The 22802-nt window shown below is 49.2% G+C and overlaps 1 protein-coding gene across 3 annotated transcripts; it reads left to right on the top strand.

The window, feature by feature from the left end:
- Nucleotides 1–2239: 2239 nt before the first annotated feature.
- On the top strand, nucleotides 2240–20909 carry RPAP1 (RNA polymerase II associated protein 1). Of its 3 annotated transcripts, none has more exons than XM_070424923.1 (25): nucleotides 2240–2287; nucleotides 3067–3323; nucleotides 3626–3774; nucleotides 4054–4143; nucleotides 4573–4693; nucleotides 5235–5456; nucleotides 7550–7729; nucleotides 8663–8778; nucleotides 9015–9113; nucleotides 9921–10022; nucleotides 10664–10831; nucleotides 11364–11546; nucleotides 11673–11807; nucleotides 11900–12070; nucleotides 12561–12718; nucleotides 13641–13799; nucleotides 13952–14153; nucleotides 14619–14728; nucleotides 14932–15127; nucleotides 15337–15489; nucleotides 15712–15854; nucleotides 16537–17293; nucleotides 19903–20079; nucleotides 20228–20287; nucleotides 20395–20909. In XM_070424923.1, the coding sequence occupies exons 2-25, from the start codon at nucleotides 3143–3145 to the stop codon at nucleotides 20545–20547; spliced, it is 4185 nt and encodes a 1394-aa protein (XP_070281024.1). In that variant the 5' UTR covers nucleotides 2240–2287; nucleotides 3067–3142; the 3' UTR covers nucleotides 20548–20909. The 3 variants fall into 3 exon arrangements, with proteins under 3 accessions (XP_070281024.1, XP_070281032.1, XP_070281027.1); XM_070424931.1 differs by having other exon boundaries at nucleotides 20398–20909; XM_070424926.1 differs by lacking the exon at nucleotides 2240–2287 and adding an exon at nucleotides 2315–2624.
- The last annotated feature ends 1893 nt before the right edge of the window (nucleotides 20910–22802 follow it).

The raw sequence follows: 22802 nt of genomic DNA on the forward strand, positions 1-22802 counted from the left end.
GTGCGTCATCATGAAGCAAAATTATTTTGCCATGTCTTCTGGAACATTCTGGTCATTTCACGATCAAAGCATGGTTCAAACTGATTGTTATCCATATTGATCAGTATTAACGTTTCCACCTGGTTTTAGAAGCTCATAATACACCACACCTTCCTGATCCCACCAAACACAGAGCATTCATTGTCTTCTTTCCAAAGCGATTTGGCCTTGCAGTCAATGTTGATGGTTGACCTGGATCAACCCATGATTCTGTGCATTTGGGATTCTCAAAATAAATCCACTTTTCATCGCCAGCCACAATTCAATGCAAAAAAGACTTTCTTTCGTGCCATTGAAGCAACATTTTACTGATGACTTTTCGGTTTTCCATTTGTCTTTCGTTCAGTTGATGTAGCACCCATTTTCCTTCCTTTAAAATCTTTCCCATTGCTTATAAACAATTGAAAATTGTTTACTGAGCAACGTTTAATCTTTCTGCAAGTTGTTTTTGAGTTTGACATGCAGCTTCATCCAATAATGCTTGTAATTGTCGGTCTTCAAACTTTTTCGGTTGATCTGGACGTTCTTTGTCTTTCGCATCGAAACCATCACTTTTAAAGCATTTAAACCAGCATTCACAAGTATCTTGAGATGGAGCATGTTCACCATAAGCTTCCCAAAGTATTCAGCAGCACTTTTCTTCAAAATAATAAATTAAAACTTCCCACAAATGCTCTTTTTTTGGGGCACGAAATTTGACATTTTTAAGCGTAAAAATATCTATGATGTTAACACCTTCAGAAAATTTGATATATGAAGTTTTGAAGCTTGTTGTCAATACAACAAAATAGCATACATATCAAATCACATATATATCAACATAAGTGTAACTCTATCCATTGAAAAAAATCTGCATTATTAACCGGTACACCTAGTTCTATAGAATACCTGGAAACTTGTTGGAAATGCAAATTCTTGGGTCCTATTCCAGACCTACTAAATCAGAAACTTTTAAGGATGAGGCCCAGCAACCTGTTTTAACAAGCCCTCCAGGTGATTGGTGCCTGCTGAAGTTTGAAAACCACTGGACTAATTATTGGCTGCCCTAAGATGGCCTTCAATCAAGCAATGACTTACTAAGGTCCTTGCATGGCAATATGCTGGGTGAGTGTTATGGAAAAGAAGGCCTGATGCCCGCAAGGAACTTACAGTCTATTCAAGGGAACAAGACACATGCTAGTTATAGTTGATATTTAGTAATGCTTCCCAACATGTCACACAAGTGGTACAGATGGAATGTTCCAAGAAAAGTTCAGTGATTAACCAAGTTGGCCAACGTTTTAGAGTTGACTCCAGCTAGGCCTTAAAAGAAGAGAAAGGAAATAGATCCAGCGACATAGAAGCACAGAACAGATTGCAGAATCTCAGAGGGAAGGCAGGGGAGGGAGGGTGGGTGGGAAGAGATCAACCAAAAAACTTGTATGCATATATGCATAACCCATGAAAACAGACAATAGGGTGGTAAAGGCCTGGGGCTGGGGGTGAGGACAGACTAGAAGGGGTCATGGGGGGCGGGGAGGAAGGGACATATGTAATACTTTCAACAATAAAGATTTAATTTTAAAAAAAGAAGAAGAGCAAGGCCCTGGCCATTGTGGCTCAGTTGGTTGAGCATCATCCTGTGCACCTAAAAGTTACCCATTCAATTCTGGGTAAGGGCACATGCCAGGGTTGCAGGCTTGATCCCCAGTGGGGGTGTGCAGGAGGTAGCCGATGGATGACTCACTCTCACATCAATGTTTCTCTCCCTCTCTTACTCCCTTCCTTTCTCTAAAAATCAACTTAAAGAAAAGAAGAAGGAAGACTTTGGGATGGGGTGGAAGGGAAAACAAGAGTTCCAGTGAGCGGCACTGGCATGCACAGAGGCAGACCGCTCACTGCGGAAGTCGCCTCGCGGGCAGCGGGGCTGCTTTCTGGGGTCTTCCCACCGCAGCTGCGCGCTGGCCTTCGGGCGCGGTGATCCGCGCTGCTGGGACACCCTCTGCCTCCGTCGCAGGTGTGGTATGTGGACAAGGGCCTGTGCGGGACGGACCCCCGCAGGATGCGTTCTGCCAGCACAGAACTCAGGCCGTGGAGACAAGGCCAGCGGAGCGCCGGGCGCTCACCGGTTCCCAACTCCGAGCCGCCGAACCCCGAGCAGGCGGAGCCAGGCCCGAGGGGCGGGGCCTCGCTGGGGGCGGAAGCTCCGAGCTGGCGGCGGCGGAAGCCTGCGGGTCAAGATGGCGGCGCCCAGGCAGCCCCGGAACGAGTAGGTGGCTGGGCCGGAGAGACGGGCTTCAGGTCATCTTGGCGGACGGCTCTGGTGCAGAGTATTTAGTTCCTTTGTCAGAGCCCGCCCGCGTGTGTCTGGGCTGCACAGCAGCGGCCGCGGCCACTGGGGGGTGGCGGTCCGGGCGCGGCCCTGCATCCCGGCAGCGGCCCTGCATCCCGGCAGCACGGCCGACACTCGGTGATCTCTTTGCTGACGCGGGTGGTCCAAGAGCACGCGCGACAGCACAGACCTACGGGGCGCTGTGGGGCCCCGCAGTGTACAAGTGTCTTTGGTGATGTTTATTCTTAACTATTTTATTATTTTTGATGCTATTGTAAGTGGAATTTTCTTAATGTCATTTTCTGATCGTTCTTTGCTGGTATCTAAAAATACAAATTATATATATATATATGTCTTTTACAGCCCAAAGTGTCTTACTAATGCAGTACTCTTAGTCCAGGCATGTTCGCTCCAGTTTGATGGAGTCCCCACTCCCTGGTGTGACATTTGTCTGCCTGGCTCCTGGTGCATTTTCCTTAGTTCCCCTCGGGTTGTAACTGAGACTTTTATCACCCAGGGGTTGTAAAAGGCCTAAGTTACCAGTAAATATTGTTGCTAGGCTGATGATGTCAACGAAGGATAAATGGGAAAGGAATGGCAATAAGGCACGAATGAGGAGGAATGAGTTGACATGAATCCAAGGAAAAAATCTTCTTGGATGCACAATGAAGAGAACCAGGGTTTCGTTAAAGAGGGCCCATCTTTATTGCTTTTAGGGGTGAATGAGAGGGAGCCCCCACACGGAAGCAGTGCTGGAAAGAGTTGCACTGGGGAGGCAGCTGGAGTGTCAAGATGCTGTCGAGACCAAAGCCAGGGGAGTCGGAGGCGGACCTGCTGCGATTCCAGAGTCAGTTTCTTGCAGCTGGTGCAGCCCCAGCAGTGCAATTGGTGAAGAACGAACGTAGGAGAGGTGCCAGTGCTAACCTGGACCAGCCTCGGCTGCAGGATCAGCGGGATGTGGTGATGCTGGACAGTGAGTGGCTGTGTGTGAGGCTGAGGAGGAGAGGGTACAGCATCAGGGTCTCCTTCCCCTTCCTGATGTGGCTGGATTCTACCCATTATTATTCCATGCACTGCATAGCCTCTGTGGCTGCCACCCCATTTTACAGAGGAAGAAACTGAAGCTCAAAGAGGTTCAAGATCTTGCCCAAGGTGACACAGCTTGAGCCAGGGCTCCCCAGTAGCGGACTTTCTTTCTTTGGCTTTCCCCTAGCCTTCAGACTCTACCTGGGAAGGTATGAGTATCCTCATATCTGGCTTGTTTTTTTTTCTCAGATCTCCCAGATTTGCCCCCAGCTTTGGTTCCTGCTCCTCCTAAAAGAGCCAAGCCCAGCCCTGGCCATCCCCTGGCTGACCATGTGGACCCTGAAGAGAGGCTGAACTGGCATGATCAGCACATCACTGCTGTCTTGACTAAGATTATTGTGCGTCTCACCCTGACTGAGTGGGACAAGGCATCCTGGGGCACAGAGGACATTGGGTGGGGGTGGTGAGGCTTATGAGTAAAGGGTGATTTAAAAAGATGGGACTTTATTCCCCTGCAGTGACGTGGGGGTCTGGTTTAGGATCACTGTGCCCTAAAAAGCAAGGTGGGTTTATCACTTCATAGAGTGAGATTCTAGTTATACAGAACTGGGGCTACTAGCATAGGCTCCAGCATAGGAAGTCTCCATATCATCACTCCTTTGTCCTCTGTTGCGCAGGAACGAGATACAAGTTCAATGGCTGTGAATCTGCCTGTGCCCAGTGGTGTCGCATTCCCCCCTGTATTCCATCGCTCACAGGACAGACAGGTAGACGGGTAACCTTAGATGGTACTTATGGTACAGTCAAGTGAACTTCCTAGTGCATCTTCTGCAGATTGGGAAACTTAATAATGATAAGCAATTCTGTTGTTAAAGTGGCACCATATTAAGTACTTTATTTAATCCTCATAATAACGATGTAATGTAAGTAACATTATCCCCATTTTTTCAAAAGATAAATGAATTGTTCAACACCATATATCTAATAGATAGAAGAGTCGGAAATCCAACCCAAGTCTGTCAGACTTCAAGACCTGTACTCTTATAGTGCCCTGCTTTTTCTGAGGACTAGGGTTGTGACGGTTGGAAATTAAGCAATTTTCTTTTATCTCTTTGTTCCAGTGACTAGTATAAAGAGGTTGAGAAGAGAATGGAGTAAGGAATATCAGTCACCTGAGTTTTCTTTTTGCCCCATAGAGGAAGCCAGCAACATCTGGTAAGAGAAGCATCTTTGCCCAGGAAATTGCAGCAAGGAGAGGATCTGAAGCCAGCATCCCACCAGTTAGAGGAGTTGTGTCTACCCAGGACCGTCCACAGGGTGAGCTGGGGTTGAAGAGGCATGAGCTTGGCTTTTTTGTGACTCAGGATAATAGAGTGATCTTTGGATATACATGTTCCCTGCTTCAAATATGAATTGCATTTGAGCCATTTAAAGAGGAAGCTGTCCTATATTCTCATTTAGAGTATTGAATATGGGTGGCTTTGGTCCACATCTAGGACTTAGGTGCAGGGAGAGAGCAGGCCAAGGAAGAGGATAGAAATGGCAAAGACTATAAAATAAAGGTAGAAGCGAAGATTCCTTTCATAATGCAAATTACTAGTGGAAGAGCTGGGGGCATGCCCTTGACATGCAGCCTGAACATCTAAGAGCATGGTCAGAAAGTACGATGTTTTTAAGGGAAATCCTCTTATATAAATCCAAGGGAAAGAATGAGTAGGGGGTGGAGATAGGGATCTCTGCTCTGTGCCTAGGAAAGCTCTGGGGCCTCCACCTCTCTCCAGGCCTAATGGGATTGGAGAAGAGGGCCAAACAGCCCAATTGGTACAAGGCAATGAAACTGATCATACACTTCTTCCAGGTGCTGTGACCTGTGAGTCACTCACACCCAGGGAGCAAGATCACCAGCGTCCATGTGGCAGCCAGAACTTCCAGGGACCCCATCTGGTCACAGGAAAGGGGCTCAGGGACCAGGAGGCTGAGCAGGAAGCCCAGACCATCCATGAAGAGAACATAGCAAGACTGCAAGCTATGACTCCTGAGGAGATCCTGCAGGAACAGCAGAGGTTGCTGGCTCAGCTTGGTATGGGTACCTGGCTTTCTTGCCAAGACTGGGCTAGGGAGGGACTGCTACTTACTGAGGAAAGCTTACTGTGATTGCCGGGCATTATGCTGAGTACTTTTCATCATTCTGTCCTCAAACTGTTCCTGTGAGGTGGGTGGTACCAATCTCATTTACTTACAGAAAAAAAAACAAAAAGAAAAAAACATGAGGCTCAAAATTTTAAGAAATTGCCCTGGCCGGGTTGTTCAGTTGGTTAAAGTTACGTCCTTATGCACAAGGTCATGGTTTTAATCCCTGGTCAAAGCGCATACAAGAAGCAACCATTGCCGAAACCGGTTTGGCTCAGTGGATAGAGCGTCGACCTGCGGACTGAAAGGTCTCAGGTTCGATTCTGGTCAAGGGCATGTACCTGGGTTGCGGGCACATCCCCAGTAGGAGATGTGCAGGAGGCAGCTGATCGATGTTTCTCTCTCATCGATGTTTCTAACTCTCTATCCCTCTCCCTTCCTCTCTGTAAAAAATCAATAAAAATATAGGAAAAAAAAAAAAAAAAGAAGCAACCATTGAATGCATAAATGAGTGGAACAACAAATGGATGTTTCTCTCTCTCTCAAATTAATCAAAAAATTTTATAAACCAGTAAAAACAAATATTAAAAAAAATTTTTTTTATTGATTTCAGAGAGGAAGGGAGAGGGAGAGAGAGGTAGAAACATCACAGATGAGCCCTAGCCGGTTTGGCTCAGTGGACAGAGCGTTGGCCTGTGGACATTATCATTGATGTTTCTATCTCTCCCTCTCTGAAATCAATAAAAAATATATTTTAAAAAAAGAAAAGAAAAGAAACATCAATGGTGAGAATCATTGATCAGCTGCCTCCTGCACGCCCCCTACTGGGGATCAAGCCCACAACCCAAGCATGTGGCCTTGACTGGAATTGAACCCAGGACCCTTCAGTCCGTAGGCCAGTGCTCTATCCACTGAGTCAAACTGGCTAGGGCCAAAACAATTTTTAAGAAACTCTCCCTCAGATCACATAGCTGGTAAGGAACATGGATGAGATGTAAACCCAGGTCCATATGGTCTCACAGGCCCTGATCTTAACCACTCTGCTGTGTGTATTGTACTACCCTAGTGTAACAGGCACTGTATTATAGCTGTTCTCTAATATGGCTGCAGTACACTCTACTATATGATGCTCTACTATACTATTCCTCCCTCCTAGTTTTTGTGCACCAAGTCAGTCTTATTCCAAACTATATATCTAGCCTGGCCAGTGCTGCTCAGTGGTTGAGCATTGACCCATGAACCAGGAGGTCACAGTTCAATTCCTAGTCAGGGCATATGCCCAGGTTGTGGACTTGATCCCTGATGTGGGGCGTGTAGGAGACAGTTGATTGATGATTCTCTCATCACTGATGTTTCTTTTTTAAAAATATATTCTTATTGATTTCAGAGAGGACGGAAGAGAGAGAGAAACATCAATGATGAGAACTATTGATTGACTGCTTCCTGCACCCGCCCTCCCCCCCCCCAAACCCCCACTGGGGATTGAGCCCACAACCTGGGCATGTGCCCTGACTGGAATCGAACCATGACCTCCTGGTTCATAGGTCAACACTCAACCACTGAGCCACACTGGCTGGGTTCATCATTGATGTTTTATCTCTCTCTTTCTCTGAAATCAATCAATCAATAAAACTATATCTAGCACCTATATAGAGCATAGCGTATATTAGGTTTTTAGTGAATATTTGTGCATAAATAAATTAGCTACAAGTGAGAGTAATTTTTTCCCTAAATGCCTTCATTTTCACCCTAGGCAACATTCATTCATTTATTCCACAGCCACTTTGGGCCTATGACCTGGAGCCAAGCACAGGGATGGGCATAAACATGGGCCAGTGGACTGTGAAGGGTGGAGGCAGAAGTGGGCAGGCAGGTTCCAGTGATAGTTATGGGTCATTGAGGCCCCACCAGAGTCCAGGGGCCTCAGTGCAGGGCTGGGAAGTGGCTTGGTCTTGGCACCTATAGGCAGTATTCAGGTTTCAGGTCTAGAGAAGGTTAGGGAAGATCTGCCTTCATCCTCTCTTCCCTCCCCCTCTCCTCTAGATCCCAGCTTGGTTGCTTTCTTGAGATCTCGCAGCCATACCCATGAGCAAGGAGAAGAAAAGGCCATCAAGGAGCAGAAGGCAAGAGGACTCTCTGTTGAGGTCTCTAGAGAGGAGCCCATTATGCCAACTTCTGCCAGTGAGCCTAGGCAGGAAGATGAGCCGGAGCCAGGAACCCCAGGTTTGGAGGAGGGGGTACATCTTTTGGGGAATAAAAGTAGAGGAAAGAATTCCTTCTGGCAGATGAGAAAAGAATCATCTCTGTCCTTGAACATCTAACGTGAATCCTCATTATTGCCTTGAAATCTGTCTTCATTTATTGACATGTATATTCTTTCTGCACATGCTTCCTGTTTTCCTGTCCTATTACTTCTCCTTTTCCCCCTTCTGGTAAAAGGCAGCAGCGTGTGATGGCTGACTGGCCCCCTCCCCCAGCAGACCATCTTCTCCCTGCCTTTGCTATAGCTGCCCCAGCTGTGGTTCCATCCATCCCAGGTTTCTGCCTCCGCTCTCAGCGTTGGGGGGAAGATGGCAGGGCCAGGGTGAAGCGAGAAGAGTGATGCAGGTCTTAGGAATATGCCAGACCTGAAGCAGAGAGGCCAGTGGGAGCACTCATTTCCCAGGAACTTGATTATTTTATTAGTGATTAACAAAAGAAGAAATTGGATTATGAGAGCCAGGACCTCCTGCCCCTGGATGAGCTCCAGGCCAGATGAGCAGGTTGGGTGCGGGTTGGGGTGAGGAAGGAAGGGGTTGCTGGTGTGTGTTTTTGTATCTTGCCTCCCTGAAGCAGGATAGCTCCCCCTACTCCTTGTCCCCACTTCTCTGCTCCTGTGGCAGGTTGGTACTCGGCAGTGAAGAACTATGTTTTCCCTGATTTATGTGGTCCTCCCTTCCTTCTCTGCTCCCTCTGTCTTCTCTTCTTGCCTCCTCCTCTTCCCTTTCCCCTCCCTAGGAATCCTTGGGGTCAGTTAGGGGCTAGAGCCCAGGGACTAGGTGTGTTCTGCCATACTGGGGACAGGACACTTGCCCAGTTCCCAGGATGAGGACTGGGACCCCAGCGCCTTAGTGAGCTGAGCCCCTTAGGGAATACTACTCTGCTCCCATCTCCCAGCTCTGGCACTGCCCGTGGCCCCCCACAAGGAATGGCTGCACATGGACATTGTTGAGCTGGACAAGCTCCACTGGACCCAGGACCTGCCCCCACTCCGGCGGCAGAAGACGCAGGAGGTGAGGAGCGCAAGCTGGCTACAAGGGGTGGATTGGGGTGAGTGGGCAGCTGGGGCACTTGTACCCAGAACCCAAGCTCAGGCCCTTTGGTTCCCTTGAGCTTGAGAAACACCTCTTCTTGCTCACCTTCCTGGCACCATAAGCCAGAGGAGCCCATTTCTAATCAGAAGTAGAGGAGTGGGTGTGGGGAAGTTGCTGCTGCTCCAGCCCAAGGACCTCTTTTCTCTTCCCATTAGAGGATGCAGGCCCGATTCAGTCTTCAAGGAGAACTACTGGCTCCGGATGTGGACCTACCCACCCACCTGGGACTGCACCACCACGGAGAGGAGGCAGAGGTGATCATGGGGCCCAGGGAGGATGGCAGCTTTTGATAACCATGGAAAAGGACCCCTGGTCAGATGCCTTGGACCTGCTATTGCAGGCCATGGCCCGTTGCATCCATTCAGGTTCTCAGCTCAGTCTTTCTCCTCGTTCCCTCACTTTCCAGTCAGTTGCCAGAACTTGCCAGTTCTCTCACTTCCCCTTGATGCTTCTTAGATAAGAGCCTTGCTCCCTCTTGTCTGCTCAGTCACCATGTCTTCCACTCTCTCTGCCATGCATTCCATTCCATCCCTCTTGAGGCTGCCACACTGATTCCTCTGGCCCAGCTCAGGCCTTAGAAAGTTTCCTGCTCCTTAGCCCCATAAGGCAGTCCTTCCATAGTCTGTCCCTGCCCCCTCACTGCCGCCGCACCATTCTCTTGCCCTCTCCCCACATACACCCTATGCTTAAGGACCCCCAGGGCTCAGCTCCTGAGCCTGCTCCAGGGAACGAATGCCTTTACCCTGTGTTCCCGGCCAGGCCATGGGAGCTCTGCGCACCCACTAAGAACACAGCACTTTCCAGTTTTCTCTTCTTTCTCTCTTGTTCTCTGGTTGCAAAGTAAATACTAATTATCTTCCTTCTAATCTGCTTTATGTCATGGTTATTGGTACGCATATCTTACCTCCTTTACCAGTTTGAGGATCCATTGAGAGAGATATCGTGTATCTTTGTCTTCCCCGTGACTTCTGACTCAGTGCTTGGCATAGAAGGGTTGCTGTGTATTTGTTGGGGGGTGCTGCCCTGTATCTTGACTCTATGACTTCTTGTCCCTGCCCCAGAGAGCGGGGTACTCCCTGCAGGAGCTGTTTCACCTGACACGCAGCCAGGTGTCCCAGCAGAGAGCACTAGCACTGCATGTGCTGGCCCAGATCATCAGCAGGGTGAGTGGACTGCGGGCTTGGTCCTTCCCACCCCCACACCTCACCTCTCAACCTTAAGACTTTCCACTTCCTGTCCTTTTCACTCTGGCTCACTAGTCCATACACCAGCTGTCTGGGTCAGACTGGGAACAATGGGCAAGTGAAGGGTTTAGGACAGGGATGGGGAATGTCTGGCCCTGCCAAGGCGTTAGGAGTGATTTAATTAAATGTTTGACCAAAAATAGCAGGCTAATTTTGTTGTTGTTAATCCTCACCCGAGGATATTTTCCCATTGATTTTCAGAGAGAGTGGAAGAGAGGGGGAGAGTCACACAGAGAGAAACATCGATGTGAGAGAGACACATCGATTGGTTGCCTCCCACACGTGCCCTGACACAGGCAGAGGTCAAGCCTTCAACTGAGGTACAAGGTACATGCCCTTGACCAGAATCGAACCTGCAACCCTTCAGTCTGCAGGCCAATGCTCTAACCACAGAGCCAAACCAGCTAGGGCAAGGGTAATTTTCAGTTGGTAATTTTGTGTGGCCTGCGAATAATGTTATAAATACCCAAATGGCCCATGGCAGAAAAAGGTTTCCCACCCTAGTTTAGGACAAAGACTCTATAACTTCCCCCTTCAAGCTTTTCTCCTCCTTCTCCCAGGCCCAGGCTGGTGAGTTTGGGGACCAGCTAGTGGGCAGTGTCCTGCGCCTTCTTTTGGATGCTGGTTTCCTTTTCCTGCTACGCTTCTCCCTGGACGATAGAGTGGATGGGGTCATCGCAACTGCTGTCCATGCTCTTCGAGCTCTGCTGGTGGCTCCTGGAGATGAGGTACAACAGGGATAAGAATGGGGCTTTGAGATACCAGAGTCCCTACTGTTCCTGTGGGCGTGCCCTCCTTGTGCTCCAGGCAGAGCAGAGGATGGGATAGCAGCATCACCATCTTTTAAAGGCCACAAAGCCTGGAGCCTTGCTCTTCTTCTTTTTTTTTTTTTTTGCTTTGTTTTGTTTTATTAGTCTCACCCAAGGATATTTTTCTCATTGAGTTCTAGAGAGAGTGGAAGGGAGTGATGAGAGAGAGAGAAAGAGAGAGAGAGAGAAACATCAATGTGAGAGAGACACATCGATTGGTTGCCTCCTGCTCATGCCGCTACCAGGCCAGGATCAAACCTGCAACCCTGGTAAATGCTCTTGATCAGGAATCTAATCCGCCACCCTTCAGTGCATGGGCAGATGCTCTATCCACTGAGTCACACCGGCCAGGATGCCCTTCTCTTATTTGTGGATGGTTCCACTCTCTATTCCTGGGCCCATTTCCTGCTTGACCCCTCTTCTTCCTACCCCATTCTCTTTCCTCTGGCAGGAACTCCTCGACAGCACCTTCTCCTGGTACCATGGAGCTATGGTGTTCCCGCTGATGCCCACGCAGGAGGACAAGGACGATGAGGATGAAGATGAAGAGCCCTCAGGAGAAAAAGCGAAAAGGAAGAGCCCTGAGGAAAGAAACCAGCCTCCATCTGACCTGGCCCGACATGATGTCATCAAGGTAAAGATGCTGGGACAGCTGCATCTGTCCTGTGACCTCGAGGGCATGCACATGTCAGGCAAGAGGGGTCATCAAGGCCTGGGGCCCAGCTGCATTTGGCAATAGATTTCTCTCTCTCATCCCCAGGGGCTTCTGGCCACCAATCTGCTGCCTCGGCTGCGCTATGTGCTAGAGGTGATCCGCCCAGGACCTTCCGTGGTCCTTGACATCCTGGCAGTACTCATCCGCCTGGCCCGGCACTCCCTGGAGTCAGCCACAAGGGTGAGAAACGGAGACAGAATGGGAAAAGAGTCCAGCTGGGCCTAGTCTTGACCCTCAGCTTCCCTACCTCCCTTTCCTCCTGTTCCCCACAGGTCCTGGAGTGTCCTCGGCTGATAGAGACCATAGTTCGAGAGTTCCTGCCCACCAGCTGGTCCCCTGTTGGGGTGGGGCCTACCCCCAGTTTACACAACGTACCCTGTGCAGCTGCTATGAAACTACTTCGTGTCTTAGCCTCAGCTGGTAGAAATATTGCTGCCCGGCTGGTAAGCAGGACGCAGGATGGGGTGGGGGTGGGGTCCTCAGGACAGTGCCGGGTTAAGGCTAAGCATGGCCACTGGACTCTGGGAGGCCTGCTCATGCCATATTTCTTTGTCTTGATCCAATTGCTTAGAAAGGCAACAAAAATCACCAGTCAGGAACCTAATCAGCTGGAGCCTAGTATATCCTGTAGGCCTACTCTGTTCTCGTGTGAAGTGAGGGCTCCCAGGCCAGAGGAGCCACATACAGATACGCACACAACACCCATAGCCACGCAGCCCTAGAGAAGGTGCCCAGCATGTGCTTGCTAAAAAGAAGGAGAGAAAGGGGGAAGGTGGGAGGGGGCAGATGCGGCAGTGTCACCCTGGCCCGGAGCTATGGAACCAGAGGGGCCTGGAACAGGGCTACGTTGAGTCCATCTCCATAGTGAGAGGACCTGCGGTTACTTGAGACTCCCAGCTGACCCTGATCCCCAGACTTTCTGTCCACCCTCAGCTGAGTAGTTTTGATCTCCGGAGCTGCCTGTGCCGCTTTATAGCTGAGGCTCCTCAGGAACTGGCCTTGCCCCGAGAGGAAGCTGAGATGCTGATCACGGAGTCCTTCCGCCTGTGGGCTGTAGCAGCCTCCTATGGCCAGGGCTGTGACCTTTACAGGTGAGGAGGACAAGAGGTAGGCTCCCTGGGAGCCCTCTCCCGTTCTGCACTCTTGCCTAACCTGCTGACTCAACCTTGTCCAAGGTTTCAAGCTTGGAGGGAGGCTGAAAATGAGGAAGAGGGATTCTGGAGTAATGACCAACCAGGGGAGAGGGGAGCAAATTCTGTGCTGTTACGTAGATCAGATTTCTCCCTGTTGGGGGAAAGCCTTGAAGGGCTGCCTCCTTCCCTTCAGCCCCCAACTTCCCTTCCCTCTTTTTTTTTTTTAAATATATTTTATTGATTTTTTTTACAGAGTGGAAGGGATAGGGATAGAGAGTTAGAAACATCGATCAGCTGCCTCCTGCACACCGCCAACTGGGGATGTGCCCGCAACCAAGGTACATGCCCTTGACCGGAATCGAACCTGGGACCCTTTAGTCCTCAGGCCGACGCTCTATCCACTGAGCCAAACTGGTTAGGGCTCCCTCTTTTTTTTTTTAATTAATATATTTTTATTGATTTCAGAGAGGAAGGGAGAGGGAGAGAGAGAGAGAAACATCAATGATGAGAGAGAATCATTGATTGGCTGCCTCCTACACGCCCCACCCAGGGGATTGAGCCTGCAACCGGGGCATGTGCCCTGACTGGGAATCGAACCGTGACCTCCTGGTTCATAGGTTGACACTCAACCACTGAGCCATGCCAGGTGCCCCTGACCGGAATCGAACCTGGGACCTTTCAGTCCGCAGGCCGACGCTCTATCCACTGAGCCAAACCGGTTTCGGCTCCTTCCCTCTTGAAATCTCCCAGGATTACCCAGCCTGGGCCTCTCCCTTCTGGTCCTCCTTAACTATACCGCAGAGCTCTGGGCCGGCCTGCCTTGTATCTTACATCTCTCTCTCTCTCTTCTACACTGAGAGGCAGTCATTGTTCTCCCCAGGGAGCTATACCCAGTGCTGATTCGGGCCCTGCAGGTCATGCCTAAGGAGCTCAGCACTCACCTCCCGCAGCCCCTGTCCATGCAGCGGATAGCCTCTTTGCTCACTGTCCTCACCCAGCTGACCTTGGCAGCCAGCAGCACTGCCCTGCAACCCAGCAGGTAGGTTACAGCCCTCAACTGCCAGAAGAGACCTCCTGCTGGGAACTCTGAGACAGGCAGGAGAGTTCCTCTCCAGGGAAAGGGTGGCTAGAGCTTAGAGGGGTGTTCAGGCAGCCAGATCCTCACTGTGGCCCCTTTTGGCATTCCTGTAGTGACTCGGCTGAGGCTAGTCTGTCGGCCACCCCTTCCTTGATCACTTGGACACAGGTGTCTGGGCTCAGGCCTCTTGTGGAGCCATGTCTAAGACAGACTTTGAAGTTGCTGCCCAGACCTGAGATGTGGCGTGCTCTGGGCCCAGTGCCCACTGCCTGCTTGCTCTTCCTAGATGCCTACTACCGGACCTGGAGCCAGCAGGTAAGTGTTGCCCGCCTGCCTCCCACCACGCCCTGGGTGCCTGCCTCAGTCTTAACACTTCTCTCTCTCTCTCTCTCTCTCTCTCTCTCTCTCTCTCTCTCTCTCTCTCCCCACCTTTCCACTCCTGCTCCCCATTCCCACATCTTCCTACTCTACCTTTTCCTTCCTGCCTTTCATTCTCTTTCCACCTCCATACTCAGTGGACTTCCAAAAGCCATGTTGGTGGGGGCCAGAGAACCGCTAGCAGCAGCTCAGCCTCCTGGAGCCTTTATGCTCTCTCAGGACCCCTCTCAGCAGGTGCCAGAGCAACCCCAGGGTCTTCTCTCCCTCCACAAGAGTCAGAAGGCAGACACCTCCAAACACTGACTCTTGTGCTCTTGGAATTATGGACTTGGCCTGGGTACCCAGGGTCTAGGAGAATGGGTGTCCTGGGCTGTCAGCTCAGTGAGCCCCTTGGTCCTCCAGCCAGACTTGTGCCCAGGGGATTGGCTTCAGGACATGGAGCGCCTGTCGGAGGAGCTGCTACTGCCCCTGCTGAGCCAGCCCACGTTGGGCAGCTTGTGGGATTCCCTTGGGTATGTACTATGTGTGTAGTCGTGGGGGAGGCATTTGTTCTCCTTGTGGGATTCCGGGGTCTACCTCCCTGGTCCATCTCAGGTGGAAGCCCTCAGCCTGAGGGAAACCTGGCTCCCTACCAGGCCTCAGTGGGGACACAGGAAGGTGGGCGGGCACTGGTCTGCACTGGCCAGCCCCTCTCAATTTCTCCATTCTGCCTCAGGCGCTGCTCTCCTCTCTGCAACCCACAGTCCTGTGCTCCGGCCCCTGAAGCTCTGCCCAGCCTCGTGTCACTGGGCTGCACGGGAAGTTGCCCCCCTTTCAGCCTGGCTGGCTCAGCCTCACCCTTCCCGGTCCTCACTTCCCTCCTCACTCTTTTCAACACCCTGGCCCGGATCCACAAGGGGCTATGTGGCCAGGTGAGCCCGGGACACCTGGTTAGATTCCAGGCAGGGGGCCAAGATGCCAGGAGTCAGAAAGAAAGTGGGGAGGGCGCCCCTTGGGAAAAGGAGGCCTCTTCTGCCAGCACCCATTTTTCTGAGTTTGGCTGGGGAGAAAGCGCCACCTGGGGACCCCCAGAAGAGATCAAAGTCACCTTCTAGATCTGAACAAGCTTGCTTTTCCTCAGCTGGCTGCTGTGTTGGCTGCCCCCGGACTCCAGAGCTACTTCCTCCAGTGTGTGGCTCCTATGGCTGCCCCGCTCCTCACACCCTTCTCTGTGTGGGCCCTGCGACACGAGTACCACCTGCAGTACCTGGCACTCACCCTGGCTCAGAGAGCAGTAGGTACCCCCCAACCCCCTACCTTGCTATCTACTCCCTCTGCCCCACATTATCTGCATTCTTCTTCTATGGAACCTGTGCTGCTCCTGGCAGGCAATGCAGTTTCTACTTTCCTCCAGACACGCCCTTCAGCATATATCCTCTTTGCTTATGTCCTCGTCCTCACTTCTATTTGCTTTGCCCCCTTCTCAACCCTTGAGCCCCCCACCATCTATCCACAGGCAACATTCCAGCCAGTGCCAGCCACCAATGCTGCCCTCCATCATGGCGTGGCCTTGGCTCTGCTGAGCCGGCTGCTGCCCGGAAGCGAGCACCTTGCCCATGAGCTACTGCTGAGCTTTATATTCCGGCTGGAGTTCCTCCCGTAAGTCCAGAGTTGGTGGCATCAGCCCTTTGAGATGAGTACTGTGGTTATTGACAGAGTAGCCTTAAATTGGAAACAGGAGACCTGGGCTTAATTCTCTTTCTTCCATGGATTACCCTTAACCTGTCTGAGCTTCCATTTTCTCATTAGTAAAAAGAGGTTGGGGATAACCACATTAGAGAATTATGAGACTTCAGTGTGACTGTATATAAACTAGTATACACATGTAATAGCCAACAGTTATGAGTGCTTACTTTGTGTCTGGTATTCCTTTAAGTATTTGACTATATTTTAAGCATTTTACCCATACCATGAGCTAGGTATTACTGTTTTTTTAAATTATTTTTCAATTACAGTTGACATACAATATTATATTTGATTCATGTGTGCAACATAGTGATTAGAAATTTACACACCTTACAAAGTGATCCCTCCGATAAGTAGATTAGCATTACTATTATCACCGATTTACTATGAGGAAACGGAGGTACAGAGAAGTTCTGTAAACTTGCACCTAGGCAGCCGGCCCTAGTGTCCATCCTCCAAACTGCCACACACACGTGAAAGGGTGTCAGGGGAACTGGGAAGACCTAGGAACCTCTGGGAAGCCCTGGAAAGCTGGCATGGCCTTCAGGGTGCTGTGGTTCCAGCCCTTATTTTTAACTTTTGGGTTCTGTTACAGGGAAAGAGCATCAGGGGGTCCAGAGGCAGCCGACTTCTCGGACCAGCTATCCTTAGGGAGCAGCAGGGACCCTGGCTGTGGGCGAGGGGCTCTGCTGGCTCAGGCCTGCCAGGACCTCCCCAGCATTCGCAGCTGCTACCTGACCCACTGCTCCCTGACCCGAGCCAGCCTGCTAGCTTCTCAGGCCTTGTACCGAGGGGAGCTACAGCGAGTACCAGCTCTGCTGCTCCCCTTGCCTAAGGAGCCTCTGCTGCCCACTGACTGGCCTTTCCTGCCCTTGATCCACCTCTACCACCGGGCCTCCGACACCCCCGCGGGGCTCCCTCCTGCTGACACTGTGGGCACAGCCATGCGGGCCCTGCAGTGGGTGCTAGTCCTGGAGAGCTGGCGCCCCCAGGCCCTCTGGGCTGTGCCTCCTGGTGCCCGCCTGGCACGGCTCATGTGTGTGTTCCTGGTAGACAGTGAACTGTTCCGGGAGACCCCAATACAACGTCTGGTGGCAGCCCTTCTGGCCCGGCTCTGCCAGCCTGAGGTCCTGCCAAACCTCAACCTGGATTGCCCACTTCCTGGCCTGACATCGTTCCCTGACCTCTATGCCAACTTCCTGGAGCATTTTGAGGCTGTGTCTTTTGGGGACCACCTCTTCGGGGCTCTGGTGCTCCTTCCCCTGCAGCGTCGGTTTAGCGTCACTTTTCGCCTTGCCCTCTTTGGGGAGCACGTGGGAGCCTTGCGAGCTCTGGGCCTGCCTCTGACCCAGGTACTTTCTCAGCCCAGCAAAGCCTATCATGGGCATCTACACTGGGCTTTGGGAACAATTGTGACAGTGGGGAGCTTTGGTGAGCCTCCGGTTCCTTTCCTTACCTCTTGGGGGCTTTGAGGAGATTAAGAGAATCCACGAAAAGGGTTTAATATGGTATCTGGCGTATAGTAGATGTTTGTTCAATACACAGCTTCTTACTCATGAGGTGCTATGATCTAGATAAGAGGTGGCCTAAATCCCAAGGTAGTTCTAAATTATTCAGATTTTAGGTGCTAAGTCGGGATTCAGAGAATGGAAAGTTGGCTTCCCATAAGGAGAAGGCTTTGTGAAAGAATTGGCAATTGACCTAGCATTGACCAGGAATATACCTAGTGGAACAGCATGAGCAAAAGCTCAGAGGCAGAGAGTAATATGACAGGGCCTGGGAGGAGGAAGGAGTCTAGAACAGATTTAAGTTTGGAAACTTGTTGGAAACAAAGCTAATAAAGTCTTAAAAGGGCCTCAAATATATCAGCGTAAGGAGTTAAATTTATAAACTGTAAAGAGCTACTTTTTTTTTTAATTTGGTTTTTAAATTTTCATTATAACATTCTGATAAACTTAAAATAGAAATATTTTAGTATATAAATATATTTCACATATGTATATAAAATATGAATGTATATTTTACATAAAAACTAGTTTTTTAATTAAAAAGAACATTACCTTTTTAAAAAAATAATTCTTTAATATATATTTTTATTGATTTCAGAGAGGAAAGGAGAGGGAGAGAGCAATAGAAATGTCAGTGATGAGAGAATCATTGATTGGCTGCCTCCTGCACACCTCACACTGGGGATTGAGCCCACAACCTGGGCAGGTGCCCTGACTGGGAATCGAACCGTGATCTCCTGGTTCATAGTTCGACGCTCAACCACTGAGCCACACCAGCTGGGCACCTAAATGTTCTTAATGTTCATAATCCCACTGTTCAGTGGTAACTTTTGATTTTTATTTATCCTTTTCTAGTCTTCTTTATATGCATATATATGTTTTTATAAAATTGGGATCACTGCATGTTTTCTTATGATTACATAATAAGCATTTCCACATCATTAAATATTCTAAGAAATCAACATTTGTTATATAATAATTCATTGTGTACCCCACTTTATTTTATCGGAACCCATTAAAGTTGTTTCTAATTTTTGCTATTTTAAGTAACTTTATGATAAACACTATGACAGCTTTATCTCTCATAATTTCTGCACAGAATTAAGAATCATTTTATTTTATTTTTTTAAGAGAGGAAGGGAGAGAGAGAGAAACATCTGTTGGTTGCCTCCCACACGCACCTCAACTGGGAATCGCATCTGCAACCTGGATATGTGCTCTGACTGGAAATCAAACCCACCACCTTTTAGTGTATGGGATGTCGCTCCAACCCATCCACACCGGCCAGGGCAAGAATACTTTTTTAGAAAGAGAATTACTAGTCCAAAGAGCATGAATTCTTGGAAGGTTTAATGAGAGCTCTGGCCAGTGTGACTCAGTTGGTTGGGCATGGTCCTGTGCACAGAATGGTTGCCTTTTTGATTCCTGGTCAGGACACATGCCCAGGTGGCAGACTGGATCCCCAGTACGGGGTGTGCAAGAGGCAGCTGATCAGTGATATGCTCTCACATTGATGTTTCTCTCCCTCTCCCTCTAAAAATCAATAAAAATAATGAATTTTTTAAAGTTTTAATGAGATTTTTTTTCAATCCTCACCGATGGATATGTTTTTATTGATTTGAGAGTGAGAAAGGGAGAGAGAAAAACAGCGATTGGTTGCCTCCCAAATCGAACCAGTATACAAGATGTCGCTCCAACTGAGTCACACCAGCCAGGACTGAAAGGTTTGGTAATATAATTGAGTGGTTGAACATGACATTTTGAAAATTTTTTGGTTTGTTTTTGTTTTAAAATATATTTTTATTTATTTCAGAGAGAACGGGAGAGATAGAAACATCAATGATGAGAGAATCATTGATTGGCTGTCTCTTGCATACCCCCTACTGGCGATTGAGCCCACAACCTGGGCATGTGCCATGACTGGGAATTGAAATGGGACTTGATTCTTAGGTTGACACTCAACCACTGAGCCACACCAGCAGGCTGAAAGTTGTCTGTTTTTTTTAAATATACTTTTGTTGATCTCAGAGAGGAAGGGAGAGGGAAAGAGATAGAAACATCAGTGATGAGAGAGAACCACCGATCAGCTGCCTCCCACATGCCCCACACTGGGGACCGAGCCCACAATCCCGGCATGTACCCTGACCTCCTGGTTCATAGGTCAATGCTCAACCACTAAGCCACGCTGGCCGGGCTGAAAGTTTTAATTTTAAGTAAATTAAACAGGTAGTAGCAATACACAACTGCTTCTGTTTCCCAGTTTTCCTGGCTTTCCAGCCTTTTAGTCTTTAACCTTATCCTCGTGATATAGAGGGAAGTATGTCTGTCTAGGTCTAGGACCTAACATCTGCTCTCATGATTTGACTCAGGTGACCATCCACCATCCACCCTGTTGTCCGGTGATAACATATTTCCACCCTCACCCTTAGCATATTTCATCTCCCCTGTCACAGTTGCCTGTGTCCCTGGAATGCTACACGGGGCCTCCTGAAGACAACCTGGCCCTACTTCAGCTCTATTTCCGGGCCCTGGTTACTGGTGCACTCCGTCCACACTGGTGCCCAGTGCTCTATGCCGTGACTGTGGCTCATGTCAACAGCTTCATCTTCTCCCAGGACCCAAAGAGCTCAGTAAGTTACATCCCCATCTCCAGAGGGAGGAAGGGAGCCTGCAATTGCATTGCCTTTGGGCCAGCTAGAGAGGAGGTGAGGGCCAGGCAGGGCCAGCGATGGGGACCAGTCCTTGGCCCAGTGCCACTTCTCCCTGTTCTACCTCTAGGATGAGGTGAAGGCTGCCCGCAGGAGCATGCTGCAGAAAACTTGGCTGCTGGCAGATGAGGTAGGGTGGGCATATCCTGGAGGGAGGGAGGGAGAATAAAGGGTCTTTGGGGACAGAGATCTCAACAGGATCTCACTACCCACTTCATAACGTTTCTTCCCTCTTAGCAGGGTCTCCGGAAGCACCTCCTCCACTATAAGCTTCCTAATTCTATCCTCCCAGAGGGCTTTGAGCTATATGCCCAGTTGCCCACTCTACGTCAGCAGTACCTCCAGAGACTGACCTTAGGGATGACCCAAAATGGCGTATCAGAGACCTAGCATAGCTGCTACCGATGAAGAGATGCATACATTCTCCTGGAGTTCACCAACAGATGCCTGGCCAGACAAGAGGGCTTTGTGTCCTAAGGAAGGGCAGGAGACAAAGGAGCAGAAGGCTTTCCTTCCTGGGATTAGGCTGTTTGAGTTTTTTGGAGCAGGGTGAGCCCTCCCATTGTATCCTGATATCTGGAGCTCAGGATCTGGGGCTTCTAAGGATCAGTGCTGGGAGTGAAGGGTGATTAGCTACTCACCCCTTCTTGGGGACAAGACAAATAAAACTCTCCCTCTCCTCCCACTGACCCAGCCTAGAGTATATGAACGTTATAACTATGCACTGAAATAAACAAAATTTTTTCTCCTGGGATTCTGATTTGGACTGATTTCAGATATGTTAGTTCAGAATTGGTATCAAGGGTTGGGTTATCCTAGGGGAGAAGTGTGAGAGACGGGAGGAAACATGAGTGGAAGGTGACAACTGAGTCCACATGTGGAGACAACAAAAATGCAGGACCTAGTTGTGGAGTGCAGCCAGGCCAGGGCAATGTTCTCGGGGTTGTGGGCACTTCTGGAAGGGCTCTCAGCAGTGTCCTTGAAGTACAGGTGTCCTTAATGAGGTAGGTCAGCATCTTGTCTATGGTCCCCTATTTCCATATCCTGAGATATGAAGAGGCCAAAAGTCAGTCTATTGCAGTAGTTTTCTGTTTGGCCTGTTATAATGATACCATAGACTGGGTGGCTTATAAACAGAAATTTATTTCTCCCAGTTCTGGAGGCTGGAAAATCCAACATCAAAGTGCTGGCAGATTTGGTGTCTGGCGAGGGCCTGCATCCTGCCCATGGACAGCTCTCACTTGGGAGAAGGGACAAAGGAGGTCTCTTATAAGGGCACTAATCCCATTCTACCCAACAAGGGTGGAATCCTAATCACTTTCCAATGGCCCCACCTCCAGACACCCTCATATTTAAGTTTAGATTTCAACATAGGAATTTGGTGGGGTCACACCATTCAGTCTTTACACTGTTCCATTATGGACTTTATTGGTGGTAGGCAAAGCTGAGAAGGAGTGGGTCAAAACAAACTCTCTTTTGAGAGAGTTTCTAACACAAGCTGTCATTTGTTATGTGGAATAACGTGTGATTGTATTTATAGGTCATCAGTATGGGTATGGCGTGCCTGTCAGTAGGTAGAACCCACTCCCCATAAATGGAGTTGCTGAACACAGTATTTTACAATATGTTTTACTAAGCAACCACTTTATCTGCAAACAGCAGTAATTCCTAAGCTTACCATGTGACAAATCACCTGTAGAATGTGTTAAAACACATTGTTGGGCCCTACACCAGTGTTTCTGATTCACAGTGTTTCTGATTCAGTAGGTCTAGGGTGAAACCCAAGAATTTGCATTTCTAACAAGTTCCCAGGTGATGGCTGATGCTGCTGTCCAGGCTCCATCCCCCTTAAGAACCATTGGCTTACAGAGACCTTACAAAGGCAATCCTATGACCTCATAGTGGAATATTTACAGAGTTAAATAGGGCATAGGCACCAGAGCTTTTACAAAATCACTGTTGTATCTACATCTAGCAGTATACACACAGAGAATTGTACCGAGTACCTAACTACTATAGCTTCATTTTCCAGTATTTTATATTAAATATATGCCTCAGCCTATAAAATTAGTACTTTGTGCAAAAGAGAGGAAGATACAAAACTATCTGAAGGCTGAATGGCCCTCGCAGTTGTAGGATGCCTTGTGATTAACTGAGCAGTTTTCCTTCCGATGATCTTTATAGATGGTGGGGAAACTGCCTCAGAACAGTTGTGACTACACCATCACCCACTGACCAGAGATGCTAGTACAGTACTAGCACTCATGTCTGATAGCAGGATTCAGGCTTTCACACCATCACGCTGGAGATCCTTGATTCTGAGGGTGTTGCGAGGTAGTCTTCCAGTCACAAGTAATGGCAAGTGTTGATGCCTTACTTAGGGCAGTTTAAAGAGCACCTCTGCCCTAACTGGTTTGGCTCAGTGAATAGAGCGGCAGCCTGTGGACTGAAGGGTCCTGGGTTCGATTGCGGTCAAGGGCACATGCCTGTGTTGCAGGCTTGATCCCCAGTGGGGATGTGCAGGAGGCAGCTGATCAATGATTCTCTCATCATTGATGTTTCTCTCTTTCCCTCTCCCTCTCTGAAATCAATAAAGATTAAAAAAAAAAAGCACTTCCCGTATGTTACCACAGTGGCCACGACCA

Source organism: Myotis yumanensis, unplaced genomic scaffold, assembly GCF_028538775.1.
Source record: "Myotis yumanensis isolate MYYU_CA2020_CCGP unplaced genomic scaffold, mMyoYum1.0.hap1 SCAF_1, whole genome shotgun sequence".
Classification (NCBI taxonomy): Eukaryota; Metazoa; Chordata; class Mammalia; order Chiroptera; family Vespertilionidae; genus Myotis; species Myotis yumanensis.